We start from the raw sequence: 21,686 nt of genomic DNA, 5'->3' as shown, positions 1-21,686 counted from the left end.
TTGGCGACCACAGTGAGAGTTAAACGGTTGAACCCACGACCTTTTATCTGAAGTCCAAGTCAAAGAAGCTAATCAACGGCTTTTTGTGGTGTGATTAAGCTAACTTGTCAATTAAAAAACCAAGTAAAAACATTTTTGACACGGAAAATTGGAATTCTGTCTCCTGTATTTTAATGCTAAAAGAAATTTACGAATTTGAATTAATATCAGGTGAATTCGTCACAAACGTCATTCGATTACAATGGGATTCGTTCAAACTATGAACCATGAACCTTGACCTTCAAATTAACAACAAATGGGAATATGGGATACCCAAATTTTCTTGGATACATTTTTCAAATCGTGGTCCTGTTTGCCAGTAATTCAACAATGTCAAGCATCCATTTGTTAACTCATGATAATATAAACACATCAAATCTATCTTTTGGTCTTTAGTCATTTTGGAGAAAAATGAATATAGAACTTTGGTACGAAATATTTACCGTTGAAACTCATCTCCTTTCCTTTTAGACTTTAGCTGTGTCATTGTTGTTACAACGAACGTACTTTTGTTTTTTCTTTTTATGACAGCCCATATTTTGGGACTCTTTATGAAACAATCATAGACAACGAACGTACTTTTGTTTTTTCTTTTTATGACAGCTCATATTTTGGGACTCTTTATGAAACAATCATAGACTTGTACCAAATCATCTTCAGCTTATTTGCTCTTCTATTCATTCATCCAAGACAGAAAAAAAAAATCAATTTTTTGGTCCAAAGGACTCAAGACAAGAAAATGGGTTGCGAATATTAATATTTAAATTTTAAATTTGATTAATGTCATCTTTAAAAAAAAATTTTGAATTAAATTTTAAATTTAAAAAAATCTAAATTTGAATGTACATATATATGTAGAGAGAGAGAGAGAGAGAGAGAGATTTTTTTTTTTTTGCCAATGAGAAAAGAGGGATTGAAATCCTACATTTGAACAAGAATCATACATCACCTATTCAATCAAATGCTTGAAAAAAAATTGATAAAAATGAGGCTTCACATCCAATTATCAAAGTGAGCTGATGTATCATAAATTACTAGTCTAAACTTAAAAAGCATGAGCAGACAAAAAGCAAACAAAAACAAAAGTTCCTTTCAGATTTGGAGGAAAAAACAATCTCAGTTTCTCCTGCAATACGCTCGTGCATGAACCGTACGTAGACCATATCAGCTAATGTCTCTGTCAGTGGGATCATTTCGATCTACGTGTATGGAATAGTCTAAGAGTTTGTTCGTTTTACGCAAACTCTAACGTGTTGGAAATTGTACATACATGGGAACCTAAAAAAGTATGGTCTTAAAACCATTTTACTCGAACCTTTCTTTTAGGACAAATACACGTACGGAGCCTTGCCTGCTGTCATAATCTACCCGTCAAATATAAATAAATCCAGAGAAATATTTTAGTAATTTTGCTTTTTCAATATTCGAGACTATGGAAATTGAATGCTCTATTATGAATATATCATAGTAATTATTGTTGATAAATGATTAATAATTTTGAGAGGAAACTCAATAAAAAATGAGATTAATAAAATTATTAAAATTTTGCAAATTTGAGATTTAAATCTCCTTATTTATAATTTTTATTTTTAAATTATGAATTTTTTTTATATAAAAAAAGTAATTTTCCATGCATCTATAAGCCTTCCAAATGTGTACATGAATTTTATGAATGAACACTAAAAGTATGCATTTAAATTCAATGAATGAATAATTTCATGAATGATCTTTAAGAGAATAATTGTGACTAAATACATGAATTCATACACAAAATGGACATTGAAACTTCGTGCATCCATGATTTCTCTCGCACAAACCGTATTCTTAATGAAAGACGTCATCATTCGGTAGTTGAATTAAACTTGGAAGAAAAAAAATCTAGCAATTAATTTTCTAATCAATCTATTATTGACGATCGATCGAGGGCAATTTTCATGACAAGGACATGAATTTTCTTTTTGTCGTAATCGTAACGTGATTGCTGAATACTTTGTGGTGCCGGGCTCTTGACAACAATTAATGTTAGTTGATATTTGAGGCACAAAATCTAATCGATATGTTAGGTTAAAAATTTTCAATCTAATTACATCAATGGAAGTAAAATTAAACAATAAATTAAATACACAAAATATAATAATTAACGTGATTCAATTCAATCAACCTACGTTCACGGATGAGAAATAAGATTCATTAGTTGTAGAGAATTACAAATATACATCAAATCATTAACCTCACTCAACAATCAATACTCATAAAACACTCTCAATCTCCTCTAGTTCTATAGAGTATTCTCAACCCAAACAAACACAAACTCAAACCCTTGTGCACCCTTTCAACGTAACCAAATACATACTCATATGCTCTCATATATCATACCTATGTGAACCCTCTCCGTCTCCTCTAGTCCATTCACAAATAAACATACACACCCATAAGCTCCCATATATCATACTTATATGGACTCTCTCAGTCTCCTCTAGTCTATTCACAAATAAACATACACACCCATAAGACGTAAAGCCTTAATACTCCTACAGGGTGTCTATCTCACAAAACTCTATAACTCTCTTACATCTTTTTCTCATATCTAACCTTGTAGAGACTTCACCTATTTATAAATATACAAACTTACCCATTAAAAATTCATTTCCTCTTAAAATTTTTCTCATGTAAGTCAAAGTTGCCTATTAAGAATCCATTTCTTTTTAAAATTCTTATATTGCAAGTCAAACTTACTTATTAAGAATTATCTTTCTCTTAGAATTCTTTTTTTACAAATCTTTTTGTCCACAAGTAATATCTGACAAATCTCAAATAAATCTCTAACAAATCCTAAACAAATCTCTTATGAAATTTGAGTCAATATTCCCAACACGATCATGAAAAGTTGAATTATGAATTATTTGGTTTTTTAGCAAAATTTTATGTGTTCATTATCGTCATATATCAAAGTAATCTTTTTTTTTCTTATTCATTTAGACTGTTTATTTGTTTATTTGTTTAATTTGATTAGTGATTTATTTGTTTTGGTTGGACAAAAAATTTTACTTTATTTCTTTTATGGTTTCTGTTCGTCGTCTTAGTCCATATGTATTTATCTTTCATATTAAAAAGGCAACTTGAGTAATTAAAACCCGCCAAGAATTTAGAAAGCTATATAAATAACTTAAAAAATGTGTAGAGTAGTTATATAATCATCCAAATTTTATTATTTTATTGAAATCAATTAAACTTTCAAATATCTATTTTTATCTAATTGAATTATTAATTAGACGAAAATTAGTTAATATCCATCATTAATTTTCGTCCAATCCATACGTCAATTAGATGAAATAAATATTTAATGGTAATAAAACAATGAAAATTTAGATAAATTTTTAATTTTAGTTCAGAATTATATATATATATATATATATTACAAATCTGATTTAGATGTTATTGTATATATAAAAAGCTCATCGTTCAACTATTCTTGCTTCTTATATTTTGTCAAAATATATCAAAATCACACCAATATTTTACTAATTCATGTTATAATAATAATCCCATTAATTAACTACGAGAAAAGACACTTCCAGAAAACGGATAATAATATACAAATTGCTTAACATTTCTTATCTTGCGGTTAATTTGAATCTTGATTCATATATTTGAAATTGCAAACTTTATGAGTCATCATGTAACAAAAATATATTCATCATTCTATTGCTTACGCTATTCAAATCCTTTTCAAGATTAATTTTTAAGTTTCATTTGATAATGTGATGAAATCCAATAATAAAATGACATCACAAAATGATTAAAATATTTTTATTATGCCGTCAAATGAAGCCTTAATTAATTTAGAACCCATTAATGGCCGGCTTTTAAGTTTTTGGCAAGCTATATATACTTTGGCTACACAATTTCAATATATTTTAAAATTTTTAATGATGCAATTGTACAACAATTAAATTGGATTTATTCAATAAGAGAAAAAAATATTTGTAGAAAACAATCAACGAAAAGCTTGAGGGAACGAACCATGGACGCCCCGACTTGACGACCAGCATTTAGTTTTTTTTTTAGTTAAAATTAAAAATGAAATTTTTTAGGTGAAATTTATGAAATTTGTTAAATATTCAAGTTAAAATCAATTGATTATAAGTGAAGGGGTTCAATTTAAATATAAAATTATAAAAAATTAAATATTTATTAGATGTGAAATAATATTATTTTAACATACCTCCGTTAAGTAATTGACTGTACATAGAAAAGTACACTTTGAATATAAAAATTATAAAAAAATAAATATTTATTTGATGTAGAATAAAATTATTTTAACAGGTCCCTATCAAGGCGGAGGTGAAAGTACAAAATACTTGTTACGTGATAAATTTGAAAAGGATAATAGAAAGAAATTTTGATTTTGATACTATGTTAAATATTCAACTTAAAATTAATTGATTATAAGTAGATGAATCCAACTTAAATACAAAACTACATGAATTAAATATTTATTGTATATACAATAACACCACCTAACAAAAATTTCTATTAAAAATGATGAAATAAAAATTAATATTAAAAATAAAAATCGATAAATTGAAAGAACTTGTTACATAAATCAAATGTATAAAATTAAAAAAGAAATTAATAAATTTTGATATATTTTTTAGATAAGTATTTTAGTAAATATGTTAACAGAATTTTTACTATTAAATAAACATTGATTAAATTTAAGTTATAAACATTTTAAATAATTTTTTACATATTATTAATTTTCATATTAAATTTTATTAATTTATCAATTTATATTTCTTTATTAAATTTTTATTAAATTATTAAAAAAAATTTCACAAATCTCATCTAAATTTTGTACGATTAAAAATTACCTGTCTAGGCACCTCATTGTCTTGGTTGCAACCTCGGAGCAGGGCCACAGAGGTTGACCTTGTAAATTATTCCCTGCCAAAAATTAAAGCCGTCAGCGAAGAACCGGCGACAAAAACGGTATAGTAATTCAAAGACTAAAATGGTTTTAATTAAGGGTATAATTTTTTGATAGCAAAAAGTCCACAATGGTAATAATATACATGGCAAAGCCTTCAATTTCTTCCAATTTAGGCTAGATGGAAGCAAAAAAAGGCAATCCCAACGGTCAAAACCCATGCTACAGCGGGTCTCTCTTAAGTCTAGAGGGCCGGCACTAGATTTATTGCCAGGTCTCCTGTTTGAAGTTTTTTAGCCCTCATTTAATTTTTTCAAATAGCTGGTTTATACCGCTACCATTCATCTGATATTGATTTTTTTTTTTTTAATGTGATATTGGACTATACAATAGAAGATGATTTTCTCCTGTTTCATACCCGCGTGTGTGTATATATATAATTTCATTCATTTTTAAGATTAAAACTTCTTTTAATCATTAGGATATCTTTTAAAAAATTCACCCGTATATTGATTTTAAATTCATGACTAAATCTCTTAATTCTTTTACCAATCATAGACAACCTTGCTTTTCTTGTTTCATTCTTTAATCTGTTTAAAATCTTATTTTAATGATATGGGTTTGAGCTTTTAAAATCAAATGATAATCTAATTAGATGGTAAAACTTAATTTCATCTACACATTAATATAGTGTTGATATTGCTTATATATATTTTTTATAATTATATAAATCAATTGAATTAAATCTTAAAATTTAATTCTATTGCTTATATACTTTGACTTCTGAATTTGTAATACAATTAGATATATATTATATTTAATTTAGCTAAACTAACAGAAACAAGGTGAAATTTTGATAAATTTGAATAATTCAGTTCTTTTTTTAATTTAAAAAATATATACTTTTTTAGATTGATCCCAACAATCAACAATGTTTAAGACTTTTGAAGTCAAAAAGTGCTAAGTAGGAATTAAGATTATTCCCACTTGGTTCATTACTTTTTCTGTGGCTAGGTCCATACACGTTTATTTCCTTTTCCTTTAGCTAGATCCATGCACGTTCATGATTTGTTATGGCATGGCCATTCTATTGCATTAATATTTGATCGATGGGACCTGTCATTTTCAGTTTGTTTAAAAAGCTGAGGGAAAATAAACGAAATTATCAAATCTTTAAAAGCACTCATGTTGATCCCTACTCCGTGTATAAATAAATAAATAAATAAATAAATATATATATATATATATATATAACTTGAATGAACAAACTTATTTTTATAAATAAATATGGTGTTTTTTATTCATTCAAATAAAAAATTAACTAAAAAAAATGAGATAATGAGGTTACTGTGCATCAAAAGTTCAAGCAAATGACCTGTGGCACTGAAACTTGATCCTTGTTCCCACAAAGCTGATCAGACGATGCATATGAACAGAAAAAAATTCACGGCATGCAGAAGAAAATTGAAAACAAGACCCAGCTACTATTTTTTCAAAACATGTGTGATAAATGTGTGAAATAATATAACAATCCCATCATTGCTTATCTCAAGAAAATTCTAAACAGATTCCAAATGAAATGAGTTACTATCAGATATATAGACATTTTAGTTTGCATATGGAAATTGTGGTTACAACTCACAACCTTTCTGGGAATCACTATCTCTCTCTTTTAATTACTCTGATTAAAAATATTGTAAAAGCCATTTGAAAGAATTAGATTTCAACAACAATACGGAAGACTTGGTAAATATTCTTGGACACAAATTTTAAACAAAATAAACTTATTCATTCATGTAAATTAGAATTATGAACATATATTTACTAATTTGCTGATTTTAGTGCAATTGGGCATATGGTTAATTAGGATTTAGAGACCTTATCAAGAACTTTTCTTCCCTAAATCATCAATAAAAATAAATAATAATTAATGGGCTGTATTTTATGGGAGCTATATAGCCAGCCTATCGGCTTGACGAAAATTGTCTAATTTTGCAAAATTTTCTTCAAATGGCACAAATTTCCAACTTAGTTGGTAACATTATATAATTCAGCAATATTAATTTTTGGGCTGTTAATGTTTGACTTGATTGCAACAAAATTGGTACCGTAGTATATACTTTAAAGAAGAAAGTTGAATTATTAAAAGAAGTCATTAACGGACTATAGGCTATAAGTCAATAATGTTTTTGGGTACGCGGCATGCCTAGCTTGCATGTATATAGTTATTAATTATTTTTTTTTAATAAAGTTTCAGTTTGAAAAAGTGATTGTAGATATTGTAAAGTGTAAATTGAATTTTAAAATCATTAAATGCTATGTTTAAAAGTAATTGTAATTTATATGAATCAATCGACTTAAATTTTAAATTTAATTTGTATATATATAATAATTTTTTTCATGTAAAGAAATATAAAAGTTGAAAAACTTGTGCAATTTGTATTTGCCAACATCCAACTCTATTTAAATATAAATTTGACATTATTAGGATAAAGTTGTAATTAAAACCATGATTTGGATCCCATTCGTGAAACCAAAAGAGTTAATATTTTCAACTTATTTTAAATAAAATTAAATAGAACATTTTAAAAAAAAAAAATCTATATTGTACACACATTTACAAAGTAATGATTTTGTTGATCAAAAGAGTTGTTAATAGTGTCAATTTTTTTTCCACCCATTCAAACTCAATTTTCATTATTATTTTTATTATATTTTCTAAAATTTAATAAAAAGAAAAAATAAAGATTTAAAAATAAAAAAAGTAACAAAGCACTTTTTTGGTAAAAAAAAAAAAAGCATTTTAACCTTAATAATTACTTATGATATTATTACTTATTCAACTCATTATTCGCATGTAAACAATTTTTATGAAAGATCATTTGACAAAAAATAAATAAATAAAATCTGAAAATATCCTTAATTAATCGTATATTATAAAAATAAATAAGAGCATAAGTTATTATCACAAGTATGAACTAAACTAGATAAGAAGCCAATGTGGTAACTATAACGTTTGATGCATTAATGCCTATAACCATACTAAGCAAACAACTTGTTAATATATAGTTGCGACCACATATATTATTAATTTTTTTTAGGTAAATTGTATTGAAATTGTAAGAGTACTTATATTATAATATAATAAAAATTAAAATTTAAAATTTAATTCAATTGATTTATATAATTATTTTTATAAAATAATATTTAGCATATTCGATATTTAAATCTCATAACTATAATAATTTTTGCTATCATTAAAGTGTGATTGTTTTCTAAAAAAAAAAAGTTAAAATATTTCAAAATTGAAAATTGATCTTTAGTACTTATAAAAATTTTTTGTCCTATTTTTCTAAATTTTGATCTTACTTGTAAACAAATAAAGAGAATGAAAACCAATTGAAAATGGATCAATTTATATCATTTTAAAACTTTTCTGTTTTATATTTTTTATAATTATTGATTTTAATAGATTTAAAGATGAGATTAAATTATTTTTTATTTTTCTCAAATTTAATAAATTAAAAAAATTAAATTAAATTATTTCTTTTTAGTTTATCTTTTTCGTTCTTAAATCTATTAAAATAAATAATTAAAGAATTTTACAATGATATAAATTAAGCCCTCTTTAAACTAAATAAGCAAGTTGGGAAAACAGTTTTATACTTTTCTTAGCCCGTGTTTTCTTGTCCAGTAAGCTTGTGGCTTTATTTCCAAGAAAATTAATATTGGAAAAGTTAAACATCAACTCATCAAATTATTGACTAAATAAATTTATAATTGATGTATGATTGATATATAAATTTTATGTGTTATTAATAAATAAGATAATATCATCTTATTAATGAAGTTAGTTAAATATTAATATTTTATTAATAAATAAATTTTTTAAAAAATATTAATTTTTATATATTTATTTTAAAAATTAATATTTACTCATTAAAAAATAATATTATTAAACTTATTAATAATTTATAAAATTTATATATTAATAATACATCAAATATAAATTCAATATATTATATTAAATTAAACATTTTCGGACATAAGAATTTCATGATATATCTGCTTACGTGCTTTTATTTTGATGTCTAATATCTTAAATCATCACGCTTGGCTTCCCTCGACTTGATATTGCTCTTTTTAGAGTCTCCAGTCAAAAACATTTAATGTAAATAAATTATGTGTATAGTCAATTTTGTATTACTTGTCCCGATTAAATAATCACTAAATTGTTCAACAAACTATTTCAAATTTATAAGAAATTTCTTTTTCTATTTACTTGCATTTTTTCGTTAGCAATTTTGAAAAACAACATCATTATTAAAAAAAATGTTAAAAAATTTTATTAACATTTTTTAAAACGATATTTATACAATAAAAATTTCTAACTAATTTATTTTTTTTATAACTTTGATAAACAAATGTATTAAATAAAAATTTATTTTTTAAATTGCTAAAGAAATTATTAATTACTACATATAATTCAAATATATTATTCTTATAAAATAGTATATTAACTAATCCTAAAATTGAGTAGAGAAATTTTTATTAAATTAATAATATTTCAACTAATCTTAGCAAGTATATAAAAATACATGTTAATTAAACTTCAAATTTGTTTTTGTTTTATTTTTATAAAACAGGACGTAATTTCAATATAAAAAACAAATTATAAAAATTAATATTGAAATTTCAAATTTACTTTATTTTTTGAGAATAACTTCACTAACCATCTGGGAAACCGGGGTTAAACTTTTGTTTTAGGACACTTTCAATTACTTTTTAAAAAATATTTTCTGTGATAGTTTTCTGCGGATGCCACGGAATTGGGTTACAAAGGAAAGAAATGTGTACCGCGTAAAGGTGAATTGTCTTAGTCAAAAAAGTCAAAAGTCTAACCCCATGTTCTTCCCTGCCAAGCTACGGCGCCGTCCATCCAACGTCTATATATTCCCCACCCAAAACCCCACCTGTCACCTTCATTTTAACTCAAAACTCCCCAATTTCTTATTAACCTCTGCCGCCAACAAAAACCAAACAACCAAAAATAGCTTTAAAGCACTTACCTCCTTATCATCTCAAAAAATGCCGAGAAAGGGAATGAGGAGCCTTTGCTTCAGCCCCAGAACGCCGTCGTTTTCCGTCTCTCGCCATTTCATGTCACCTTCAAGAACTTCGCTATCCAGTACTCCTCGCCGTAGATTCACCGAATCCATGATCGAGCAAACCATCGACGCCGCCGCTACAATCATCATGAAATGGGATGCTGAAACGTCAGCTTACGCTAGAGTGACCTCTCTTTTTTACGAAAGCAAAAGAGAAGCCATGCAGTTCATCAGATCCGTCAACGAGCTACAAAAAACCATGCATTTGTTAGTTTCTGAACAAGATTCCCGTTCGGAAAAGCTCATTCAAGCTCAAAATTTGATGCAAATCGCAATGAAGAGGCTTCAAAAAGAGTTTTACCAGATTTTATCAATGAATCGGGCTCATTTGGATCCGGAATCGGTTTCCGCCCAATCATCACGGACCTCCACAAGATCAAGCACGTCGGATTTCGAAGATGACGGTTCACGGGACGATGAGATCCGCACCGCAGGGAATTCCATCTCTGAAGTAGAAGAAGTTTCTTCTATGGCTATGTCCGATTTGAAATTGATAGCGGATTGCATGATCGCTTCTGGTTACGCTAAAGAATGCATGCATATTTATAAAATAATTCGAAAATCGATTATCGATGAAGGTATTTATAAGCTCGGAATCGAGAAAATAAGCTCGTCTCAGGTTAATAAAATGGAATGGGATGTACTGGATTTGAAAATCAAGAACTGGTTAGAAGCCGTGAAGATTTCAACGAGGACACTTTTCACTGGAGAAAGAATCCTCTGCGATCAAGTGTTTGCTTCGTCGGATTCCATCAAAGAATCTTGCTTTACGGAGATTTCAAAAGAAGGAGCCACGCTTCTGTTTGGATTCCCCGAGCTAGTTGCCAAGACAAAAAAATCGCCGCCAGAGAAAATGTTCCGTGTTCTCGACATGTACACGGCTATTTCAGGGGACTGGCAAGAGATTCAAACAATCTTTTCTTTTGAATCGACTTCAGCCGTCCGATTACAAGCTCTTAACTCGCTGGTTCGACTCAGCGAGTCAGTGCTGTCGCTGTTGATGGATTTTGAGTCCACAATCCAAAAGGATTCGTCGAAAGCGTTGATTCCTGGAGGCGGCCTGCATCCCCTAACAATCTACTCGGTGAATTACCTCACTCTCCTCGCTGATTACAGCAACATCCTCACCGACATTATCTCAGATTGGCCACCACCTGCGAAATCATCGTTACCGGCATCTTTCTTCTACAGTCCTGATTCCGAAGAATCTCCAGCGCCGGCGATCTCCGTCCGCATTGCCTGGCTCATCCTCGTCCTACTCTGCAAACTTGACGGCAAAGCAAAGCGTTACAAAGATGTCTCATTGTCATACCTATTTTTAGCCAACAATCTCCAACATGTAATCTCCAGAGTCCGTACGTCGAATCTCCAGTACTTGCTCGGCGAAGAATGGATCACAAAACACGAAGCTAAGGTCAGACAGTTCGCGGCGAATTACGAGCGGTTAGCATGGGGCCACGTGTTCGCTTCATTGCCAGAGAATCCAACGGTTTCGATGACACCGGGGGAAGCTAAAGAGTGTTTCAGGAAATTTAATTCAAGCTTTGAAGATGCGTACCGGAAGCAAAGTTCTTGCATCGTACCCGATTCGAAATTGCGAGACGACATTAAGGTTTCCATCGGGAGAAAACTCGTCACAGTATATCGGGAGTTTTACAATACGCATAAATCAACGGTTGGTGATGAAAGGAGCGCGAGATTATTTGTCAGATTTTCCCCTGAAAACGTAGGGAATTACTTGTCGGAATTGTTCTTTGCGACGGTTAGTTCCGGAAGTTCATCTATGTCTTCTTCCACGTCTTCTCATCATCGGCGGCATAAGCGGTCACCTTTAAGAATGTAGAAGTTTTTTTTTTTTTTTAATAAAAAATTATGACGATTTTTTTATAATCGTCAAAATCGGCTGTCTTTTTTATGCAGTTGTATAACGACTTTTTTTAAGTTTTAACGGCTTTCTTATGTGTGTGTTATTGATAAGATTGGCCGTTCACATCGGTTTATTGTGTATACAGCACAGATTTGAGATTCATATCTCTTTCTGCTCATTGCTGATTTTACGTACTTCAGCTTGAGAATACAAATTCGTATATAAAAATAAAAAGAATCAGTTATTATTATTATTATTATTAGATTTAATAAATTCATAAAAAATATATTTTTATCGTCTTTTGCCTAATTCGAACTTGAGATAGTAAAAAGAAAACAATATTTCTTTGCCATTTTGACTGACAGTATTTTATATTTGAGAAATCAAATTTGTATTCATCTAAAGAATAGAGTTGTGCATACTCCTAGAACCAGTGATTACTCCTTCCTTTTTCGTAGGTATACGAAACTTTTCTTTATTGAATAATCATGATCATTATTTAAGTATATTTTGGTGTATATGTTTTGAAGATTTTGCTTGATCATTTCATTTGACAAGGACAAGTGCACGTATTTTTCGGTTTAAAGCAGATCTCCTTTTCTACTGAAGTAAAAAAAAAAAATAATAATAACAAAACAAACCCATGTTTTGGATTCACTAAATCAATCAAAATATGGTATGGTCGACATTTCAATTTAAAATTATCTCGAGTTATTCAAATTAAAAGTTTTTAATGCGACAAGTATGATTTTGTGGCGCTTGACCAGTTTCCAATATGAAAAAGAGTTTAACCAGTTGCCAATTGCCAGTCAAATAAATTAAAAACAACTGCCAATATAGTTAAAAAAAGAATAGAAGAATAAGCTGATTACACAATTGTCATGCATTCCTTCTTAAAAAAATAACATATGAAGCGACATGCATGATTAATATGTGGTCACCCTTTTTTTGTGGGCAGCAAGAGGCTTTCCAACGGATACGACCTACCTTTAAAACGCCGGGCCGCAACCAACAAGATTTATGTGGAACTTTATACTTGTCTGAGTTCTGGAGAGATTTTAATTTCAACCCAACTTCCAGAACTCATCGATCATCACCCCAGCATCATAATTCATTGAATGCAACAGTAATAAGAGTAAAGTTTTATAAATAAAATTATAATTGTATATCATATGGTCGGCAGACTACAATTAACTGAACCTAATGCTAACAAAGTTGCCATGATCAAACTGTTGGCATCCTACGTAGTAAAAACCATGTCCCCTTGAACGAAAAGCAAGATCATAAATTGTCACAACATAATATAACGTTACGTTGAAGTTATTATGATTATGTCCTATGGATGCAATTTACACAAGGCAACTATTAGTTGATAGTATTGGAAAAGAGTTTAGAATCTTTCAAGGTTATTGCAGCAGCGAAAACGTCTGAGGCAAAATCAGCTACGAGGCTGCCTCAGCCGGTCGAGGAACAGACTGCCATCCTGTACAGTGCTGAATAACATGCTTAAGTGCATCTGTTGGAGCTTCCACTGTCCATGTAGGGTAGTATTCGCTTGGATGAAACACGTTGGACATAACATTCATCAACCCTGCTTGGGTTCCTACTGTAAACAAATCCCCTTCAGACTTTATGCAGCCAGTGCAAGCCTCATCCCTGTCAGTAGCCTGTATAACCAATACATTGACCAATATTTTCTATTAATTAAGTGTCAAAGGATGTATTGAATGTAAAATTTGAGTATTTTTCAGAAAATAAATGAATGCCACAAACCTATTCCTTAAAATATGCTTTCTTCATTAACCAAATCTTGCATCAGCAAAACCAATTAGAAACTAGTACTCCGCAACAATCCTGGACATGGCTTTAAGTTATGCTGTTATTTTTTAAATGGATCATACAGACATCTCATTATTCCTCTGCTTGTTGTAACTAATATTGCTGGCATCCAAAGATCCTTGTTTCTCTCACAAACTAATATAACAGCTCAAACAATCATAAAATTGTCAATATAGGATCTTCTACACTTCTTTTCTGCCTCAAAACTTGAGTGCACATCATTAATTATGAGGTGAAGGGGTGTTGTGCTCATAAGCCAGAGGCCCATTTTAAATTACTTTTAAGTTCCCAAGGAGAATTCATTCTTTCTAGGAGGAACTGTCACTGACATTCTAGACGGTTTGAAGATCAATTGATGATATATGGAGGAGAGTTTATAGCTTCTCGACCTAAGGCAATGGCTAAAATGGCTTCCACAGCAAGACTTACAAGGAATATTAAGAGAGTTAAACCCTTTTCTTCTTCAAGAGTCATATAATGGAGATCAAATAGAAAGCAATCCTTCCTATTGCATCAGTATTTTGCTCAATATAAAATCATGCAAAATGATTTCTCTTTACCAAGTAAACTTCAAATACTTATCCAGAAGCAAAACAAGAGGAGCTACCTTTTCAGTAAGATACTTGAAGGCCACCTTCTTCAGCCTTGCTTCATATATATTGCACTGAGAGTATATCTGATGTCAAATATTAAATAAAACTGTTATCTTTCTCCAAGTAACACAACATATTGAAATAATGAAACCTTTGAAGAAGTTTAAGCAAAAAAAAAATTTAGAATGGTACAAGAACCATCACCTGTGATTCCACACTGGCACAAACAGCATAAATGCCCCAGTTTCTAGTGTAATTATTGTATAAATGTACCTTCCCAAATCTAACACGAGGATGCCGTTGCCGAGTCCCATCAAAAAAGCAATGATGAATAGTTACCCGGATACATCTATCACCGACATGAGAGGGGTCTGCTCCAATAAGCATTGTCTTGTCATGCTGAGAAAAGTGACACCTGAGAACCCAGTTAATGAAGTCTATTAGTGTAAATTTTAACCATCCCAAACGGTGGTTACTTTCCTGAAAATAATAAACCATACCTAGAAACAGTAATATCTGTGCTTTGTCGGGTGATATCTATTAATCCATCATCATAATCACGAAGGCTGCAACGGTCTATCCATATGTGCTTGGAGTTGGGTTTTATTTGGATCCCATCAACATCCGGTCCTCTACCACCTTCAAACTCCAAATTGCATATTATAATATGTTCGCATTCCTTCAGCCTCAAGCCCTTCCCCATGAGTTTTATCCTTTGGCCACGTCCATCAATGGTCTTATAAGATGATACATTCAAGTAAGATGAAAGGTTAATGGTTCCAGAAACTTCAAAGACAATCCAAAGGGGTTCTTTTCTACGACAACCATCACGCAATGATCCCGGTCCATCATCTACAATCACAAATCAAAAATACTTTTAGTTTCACTTGGTTAACTAAACAGTCCAAAGTTAAATTCTATAAATGGTTTTCTCTACACAAGGGATTCAATGGCCAATATACAACTCAAATTATCAATTCGAAACTTCTTCCCTAATCAACAAAAGAAGCTTCCCTACTCAAATTCAACTTAAATTGACAAATATTCAAAGTCCTCTGTCTAAAGTCTAAACTTTATGCGAAAACACTGGAAAAAAACCATATTTAATCTGGAATTCTAACAATCTAGCTAAATGAGGCTTCGATTTAAATTTAAAGCCTTATTTCATACACAAACAAACGGAAATCTAAGCACAACCCACCTAACAAAACTTCAATAGTTCCCCAAGGAACAAAAAAGATTTACTTTTTCTTCCAAAAAAAAAAACAGCCTCCAGGCATACAACAAGAAGGAAAAAAAAACATTTTTTTAACATTGCAAATAAAATAGAAAGGCGAGTAACTTTACCTGCTAGAGTGGTGACATGGTAGAGAGGACCATGCAACCCACCAATGGCGAAGCGACCAAAGCCCTCGGCCTGGCCGGCAAGGGCTCGAAGACCGGAGTCAACATTAGTATAAGGCAAAGAGAGAGCCATGTGGGGTTGGGTCGTGGAGCTTGGGACTTGGGGTTGTGGTGGTGGACCGTATCTATAATAAGGCGGGATAGGCGTTGGATAAGAGCCAGAGTGATTGTGGTTGTTACGGTTCTTGCGGTGGCCGTGAGCGTTCCCCATTAAAGACGGTAACAGCTCAGGAACGTTAGGAAATTGATTGTTTCGCAACGGACAAAAGAGCTTGTTAGATGTATAGATTGATTGCCTAGAAACTGTCTATCTTGGTCCTGCTCTTGATTCTTTCATGCAACAGTAATTGCCGACAAAATTTTGGGGGTTACTTGTATTCTTTGCCACTGGTAATCTCTCAAATTTAGTCCAACTAGAGCATTAGCAGAAGGCTTAGGAGGACAGCATTTACAGTTTGGCAAAGGGTTTTGCTTTTTTCTTTGTTATTACAGGTTAACGGGCCGTGAAGTCCACTGAGTTAAGGAAGGTCCATATTTTGGGGTTAGTACCATGTTTGATCCAAAAATTTAATCCACATCAAGCCTGATTTTATCCAAAGTTTCAATATAAGTGGCAAAAGGGGTCGGGCAGGTTTGAAGTATTCTGAATTTGAGTTTTTTAAATTAAAAAATCGAAAGCTTAATTTAAGTTTTTGAAGTTATTTTACATTTGAATTCTTTTAATTTATGTTGGAAGTTGGTTTTAATTAAATTAATCATATATATTTTTTATATTTTATAAAAAATATAATCATTTCATGTATATTTCGAGCTTGAATTTTTTAAATTGAAAATTTTTTGGATTTAAATAATTTTTTATTCGGATTTTCTTGATTCAAAGTTTTTAACTTTTATGATAAATTTTGTTGGGAAATGAGTTAAGAAATAACATAAATCATATAAAAGATAAAATACGAAGAAAACATATTATTGCTACCTTGTTTTTTCTTAGGTCGTTATAAGTTAGTTATTACCTCGGACCACATGGCATTTGTCTTTCCCTGAAAGCGTTATTGAGTTTATCCATTTCTGTATGTCATCGTACAATCACAAAGAGACACGATAGGAGTTGGCAAAAGAAAATTTTAAACTAACGACATTACCAAAAAAAAAGAAAAAGAGTAAAAAACATATAGAAAGCAGGTCAGCTCCCAAACCTCCGGTGGCCCCGGTGGTTGACCAGGCAGGCCCGGCAGCTTCATTTCCCAATCATCCTTCTTTCCTCCTTTTGTCCACCCTTTGTTTTTTCAGGGTACAATTTTTTCACTATTCGTTTTAAATTCTTTGCTTTCTCATTTTACCATAAAGCCTCCATCAACGATCAATGGAAATCAAGGAGAAGATGATTTCGTAGTTTTCTCTTCATCGTTTCTTGATGGGGTCTCGTAAAGAAGAAGGTACATTCTCTCTCTCGCTCTCTCTCTCTTTTTAATTTTTTTTATTATCCTTTTGGTTTTCGAGAAATCCCAGATTAAAGAAATGTAAAGGTTGACATTGCATTTATGGATTCTTTTAAAATAGGGGAAAAGATGGAATGTAGATAAATTTTTAGCAATGAAACAGAGCATAGGATCCAGGATTTGATCTATAAGGAATTGTTTTAATATGGTATATTGTAGAATTTATGGATTTCATTTTTTGAACATAAATGAAATGTGCAAAGAATGCGAGAGGGATCTGGAGAAGGGACATTCTCCACCCCCAGCTCAGTTTGCCGAGACAATACCGCCCCCTTCTCCGACGACGCCAAGGCCTGCTCTGATTCTATCCAATTCAGGGAAGGCCTTGGTGGTGTCCAATTCTGGCAAGTCTCTTGCTGGTTCTAATTCCGGGAAGCGATTTGATAAAAAGAAGTACGTGAAACAAGTCACTGGTCGCCACAATGACACTGAGCTACACCTGGCGGCACAGCGTGGTGATGTTGGAGCAATCAGGCTGATAATGGCAGAAATTGATGCTCAGATGATGGGGACACTTAGTGGAGCAGAATTTGATGCTGAGGTAAGTTGTTTATGAAACAATGTATGCATGCCAAAGTCTTACTATGACATTATTGAAGGCCTATATTTTTATCTACGATGTTAAGAGATTTGCCGTTAATGTTGACGGAGCATACTATCAAAAAGGTTGGAATTTCAAGTATAGTCTTGTGACAATCCTGAATGTTATGCCAATTGAGATATGAATTTAAGAATGTTGCAATTCTCATTCTGATCCTGTCTACATGCTTTCTGAACAAGGTGGCAGAAATAAGGTTAGCGGTTGTGAATGAGGTGAATGAGTTGGGAGAGACGGCATTGTTCACTGCAGCTAAGAAGGGGCATTTGGATGTGGTTAAGGAGCTATTACAGTATACGGATAAGGAGGGCATTTCATTGAAGAATAAATCTGGGTTCGACCCATTGCATATTGCAGCAAACCAAGGTCATCAAGGTATTAGGACTAGTCTTCTCTCTTATTGAGTGTAATGAAGGTTGAAATTGAGTAAAATATATTTAGTTTGAAATTCTTGTACACAGTCATTAAGTTAATGAATCATTAATCATATTTATTCATGCTAGGGGGGAGGGGAGGAGATGAGGATGCGACGAATTTCAAAGGGTAATATAGGTTAACAGAAGAGACTTGTTTCAGAACACCTTCTTTGGTTGGGGGATAAACATTGCGAAGAATTGACATCGTCTTAATGCTATTTCAACATCGAGGTTTCCTTTAATTCAGGCATAAACCACTTAGAATTCTCATGCGGCCAAAACTTAATTGATGATGATCAAAGTCAAGTGCTGATACATGACAAATTGACAATAGGTACTTTTAAAATCAGTGTTTTAGCAAAGGGTCAAAGAACAAGTATGAAAAACTTAATGACTGCCATTTGCTATTTCTGAATTATGCAGGAAACAAAATGATTATTCTGAATGTCTCTTTCTTTTTCAGAGTCAAGATTCTTATTTCCATTTTCAAAACATTGAAACTTTGAGAGGAAAGTAAAATAGGAAACTACATAACCAATCAGATTGTCACAGTGTCCAATTTGATGTTTAAATTGGAAGTAGCTCTCCAAGTGCTTATGACACTATATCTTTCAATTGTGTCCAGTGCATGTTTTTGTTATTCCATGGCTGTGGATGAATTAATTTCTTGTCACAAGTTGCATGTTTCTGGTAGCTTTCATTTATTTTCTTTAGCATAGATTACATCTTAGGATGCTGCAGTTTGTCTCAGTTCAATAACTATCTTTATGCAGCCATTGTCCAGGTGCTATTGGACCACGAACCAGGGCTAATTAAAACAGTTGCACAAGCAAATGCCACCCCTCTTGTATCTGCAGCTACAAAAGGGCATACAGCTGTAGTTAATGAATTGCTCAGCAAAGATCCTAGCTTGCTAGAGGTATCAAAAGCAAATGGAAAAAATCCATTACACTTTGCTGCCAGGCAAGGGCATGCCGATATTGTTAAAGCATTGCTTGACAAGGATCCACAATTGGCAAGAAGGACTGATAAGAAAGGGCAGACAGCATTGCATATGGCAGTCAAAGGGGTTAGCTGTGAGGTGGTGAGGTTGCTTCTTAGGGCAGATTCAGCCATTGTCATGCTCCCGGACAAGTTTGGTAATACAGCGTTACATGTGGCTACTAGGAAAAAACGGACAGAGGTATTGATTAGTGTTACACATTTATATATATTACACAATACTTTTGCCTCTTCAGCCTTATGGGTAGCTATGAGAGATGCAATTTGGCAGCAATGGCCCAAGTTTTCTGTTTCCTGTTACTAGTTGAAGATAAAAACTGGTGTCGAAAATGTCATTTCAAGCGGCATGGTTTTCTAAATACTTAAGGCAGTAGTTCTCTAGTATCTCGTATGGGGTCTCTATGGTTTTCAGTTCTATCTCTGCTGTTTTGAGGGTCTTTATTTTCTTTCTGTCTTTCTTACCAAATTTTGTTTTCTAAATTCATCACTTCTTATGCATGGTAGTTACATTATTGTGTTGGAAATGGGCGAGTAATTAGGATAGCAACATAAATAAATGGCAACCATGGAAAGAGTTAGTAGAAGGCATTGACTAAGTTGTTTCTTGCAGATAGTGAACGAACTTTTACACATGGCTGATACTAGTGTGAATGCGCTTACAAGAGACCATAAAACAGCTCTTGACATAGCGGAAGGGCTTCCACTTTCTGAGGAAATTGCTGAAATAAAGGACTGTTTGTCTCGTTTTGGCGCTGTCAGAGCAAACGAGCTAAACCAGCCAAGAGATGAGCTGAGGAAAACTGTGAAAGAGATTAAGAAAGATGTGCATACCCAGCTTGAACAAACCCGCAAAACAAACAGAAATGTGAACGGCATTGCCATGGAGCTGCGTAAACTTCATAGGGCAGGTATTAACAATGCCACCAATTCAGTCACAGTGGTAGCTGTGCTTTTTGCAACAGTAGCATTTGCAGCTATTTTCACAGTACCTGGGGGTGATAATGACGATGGAATGGCTGTTGTCGTCAGCACAGCATCATTTAAGATGTTCTTCCTTTCTAATGCGACTGCACTCTTCACTTCACTAGCTGTTGTGGTGGTACAAATCACACTTGTAAGAGGAGAGATGAAATCAGAGAGAAGGGTTGTGGAGGTGATCAATAAGCTGATGTGGTTGGCTTCTGTCTGCACTACTATTTCATTTATTTCTTCATCGTACATAGTGGTTGGTCGACATAACAAGTGGGCTGCAATTCTTGTAACAGTTATCGGAGGAGTAATCATGGCAGGAGTTCTTGGCACCATGACTTATTTTGTTGTCAAAAACAAAAGGATTCGAAAAGTCAAAAAGAAAGAGAAGATTTCAAGGAATCAAACACACTCACGGCGTTTATCAGATTCTGATACAGAAGTGAACACAATCTATGCCATTTGATGCCCATACTAATTGGGATTGGCTTATGATGCCAGTACTTGTAACTTGTATACAAGGAAATGAGTGAAGCAGAAAAGGGGGCAGTTTTGTGTTGTAAGCAGCTTTATTCTGTAAATACAAGATCTTGCGATCACAGTAAAGCTAGCAAGTGTTCACCGAAGCTATTGATTCTTTTTCTTTCTTTTTTTTTTTTTTTTTTCAATTCTTTTTCAATAATTTTGAGGATGAATATAAGATATTGATCTAAACACTTGATCAGAGATTTAAATAGCGGTCACGGTCACGTTTTCAGTCGTGTAGCATTTGTCGCGTTTTTAGATATAACGAAAATAATTACGATCACTGCGGTCATCACAGTCGTGAAATTTTTTTTTTGCACAATTTATTATAAAATGTAATAATTATAATTATAAAAACTCTTATTTAATGATTTTAAAAATAGTTTATGACACTCTATGTTTTTTATTTTCTAAAAAAATTATTCACAAGTTTATTTAGATTATAAAAAGCATTCATATTTGGTTTATCCATAAAATTTTTCTTGACTAAGTTCATATTCAATATTAATTCTAGACAAATCAGATATTAACAAAATATAATATGTTAAATACCAAGCATTTAATTTAATAAAATTACAAACTTAAAAATATAATAAATTCAAATTCCATCAACTACAATTATTGATACATATTTCAAATTTTATCACATGGTAGAATAACGAGGAGGATCAGATTCTCTATCTTCACTTTGAGAGCTAAGTTGACCCCATCTCCATCCTTTAGGCCTTTGTTCTTGATACATTTGAGGTGGAGGATATATTTGAGGATGATACATTTGTGGTGGAGGGTACATTTGTGGTAACTGATACATTTGAGGTGAAGGATATATTTGAGGAG

The 21,686-nt window shown here is 31.8% G+C and overlaps 2 protein-coding genes and 1 pseudogene across 3 annotated transcripts; 2 read left to right on the top strand and 1 right to left on the bottom strand.

The window, feature by feature from the left end:
- The first annotated feature begins 9,946 nt into the window (after positions 1-9,946).
- Positions 9,947-12,182, top strand: LOC111311060 (exocyst complex component EXO70H1 pseudogene; annotated as a pseudogene).
- A 941-nt stretch (positions 12,183-13,123) lies between these two features.
- On the bottom strand, positions 13,124-16,287 carry LOC111311903 (putative pectate lyase 4). 2 transcript variants are annotated; one of them, XM_022911735.2, is made up of 5 exons: positions 15,784-16,287; positions 14,937-15,288; positions 14,710-14,851; positions 14,451-14,519; positions 13,124-13,671 (listed from the first exon to the last, which is right to left on the bottom strand). In XM_022911735.2, exons 1-5 carry the CDS (start codon positions 16,049-16,051, stop codon positions 13,447-13,449), a joined length of 1,056 nt encoding a protein of 351 aa, XP_022767470.1. In that variant the 5' UTR covers positions 16,052-16,287; the 3' UTR covers positions 13,124-13,446. The 2 variants fall into 2 exon arrangements, with proteins under 2 accessions (XP_022767470.1, XP_022767469.1); XM_022911734.2 differs by having other exon boundaries at positions 14,641-14,851; positions 15,784-16,286.
- Positions 16,288-17,017: 730 nt separating this feature from the next.
- Positions 17,018-20,913, top strand: LOC111311059 (ankyrin repeat-containing protein ITN1-like). Its single transcript, XM_022910437.2, has 5 exons — positions 17,018-17,276; positions 17,543-17,880; positions 18,120-18,312; positions 19,127-19,536; positions 19,966-20,913. Exons 1-5 carry the CDS (start codon positions 17,255-17,257, stop codon positions 20,788-20,790), a joined length of 1,788 nt encoding a protein of 595 aa, XP_022766172.1. The 5' UTR covers positions 17,018-17,254; the 3' UTR covers positions 20,791-20,913.
- Positions 20,914-21,686: the final 773 nt, after the last annotated feature.

This window comes from Durio zibethinus, chromosome 1 (assembly GCF_047325235.1).
Source record: "Durio zibethinus cultivar Kanyao isolate XHJ-2024 chromosome 1, ASM4732523v1, whole genome shotgun sequence".
NCBI classification, from domain to species: domain Eukaryota; kingdom Viridiplantae; phylum Streptophyta; class Magnoliopsida; order Malvales; family Malvaceae; genus Durio; species Durio zibethinus.
The sequence above is the reverse complement of the archived record's forward strand: the minus strand, read 5'-3'. Positions and strand labels throughout refer to the sequence as shown.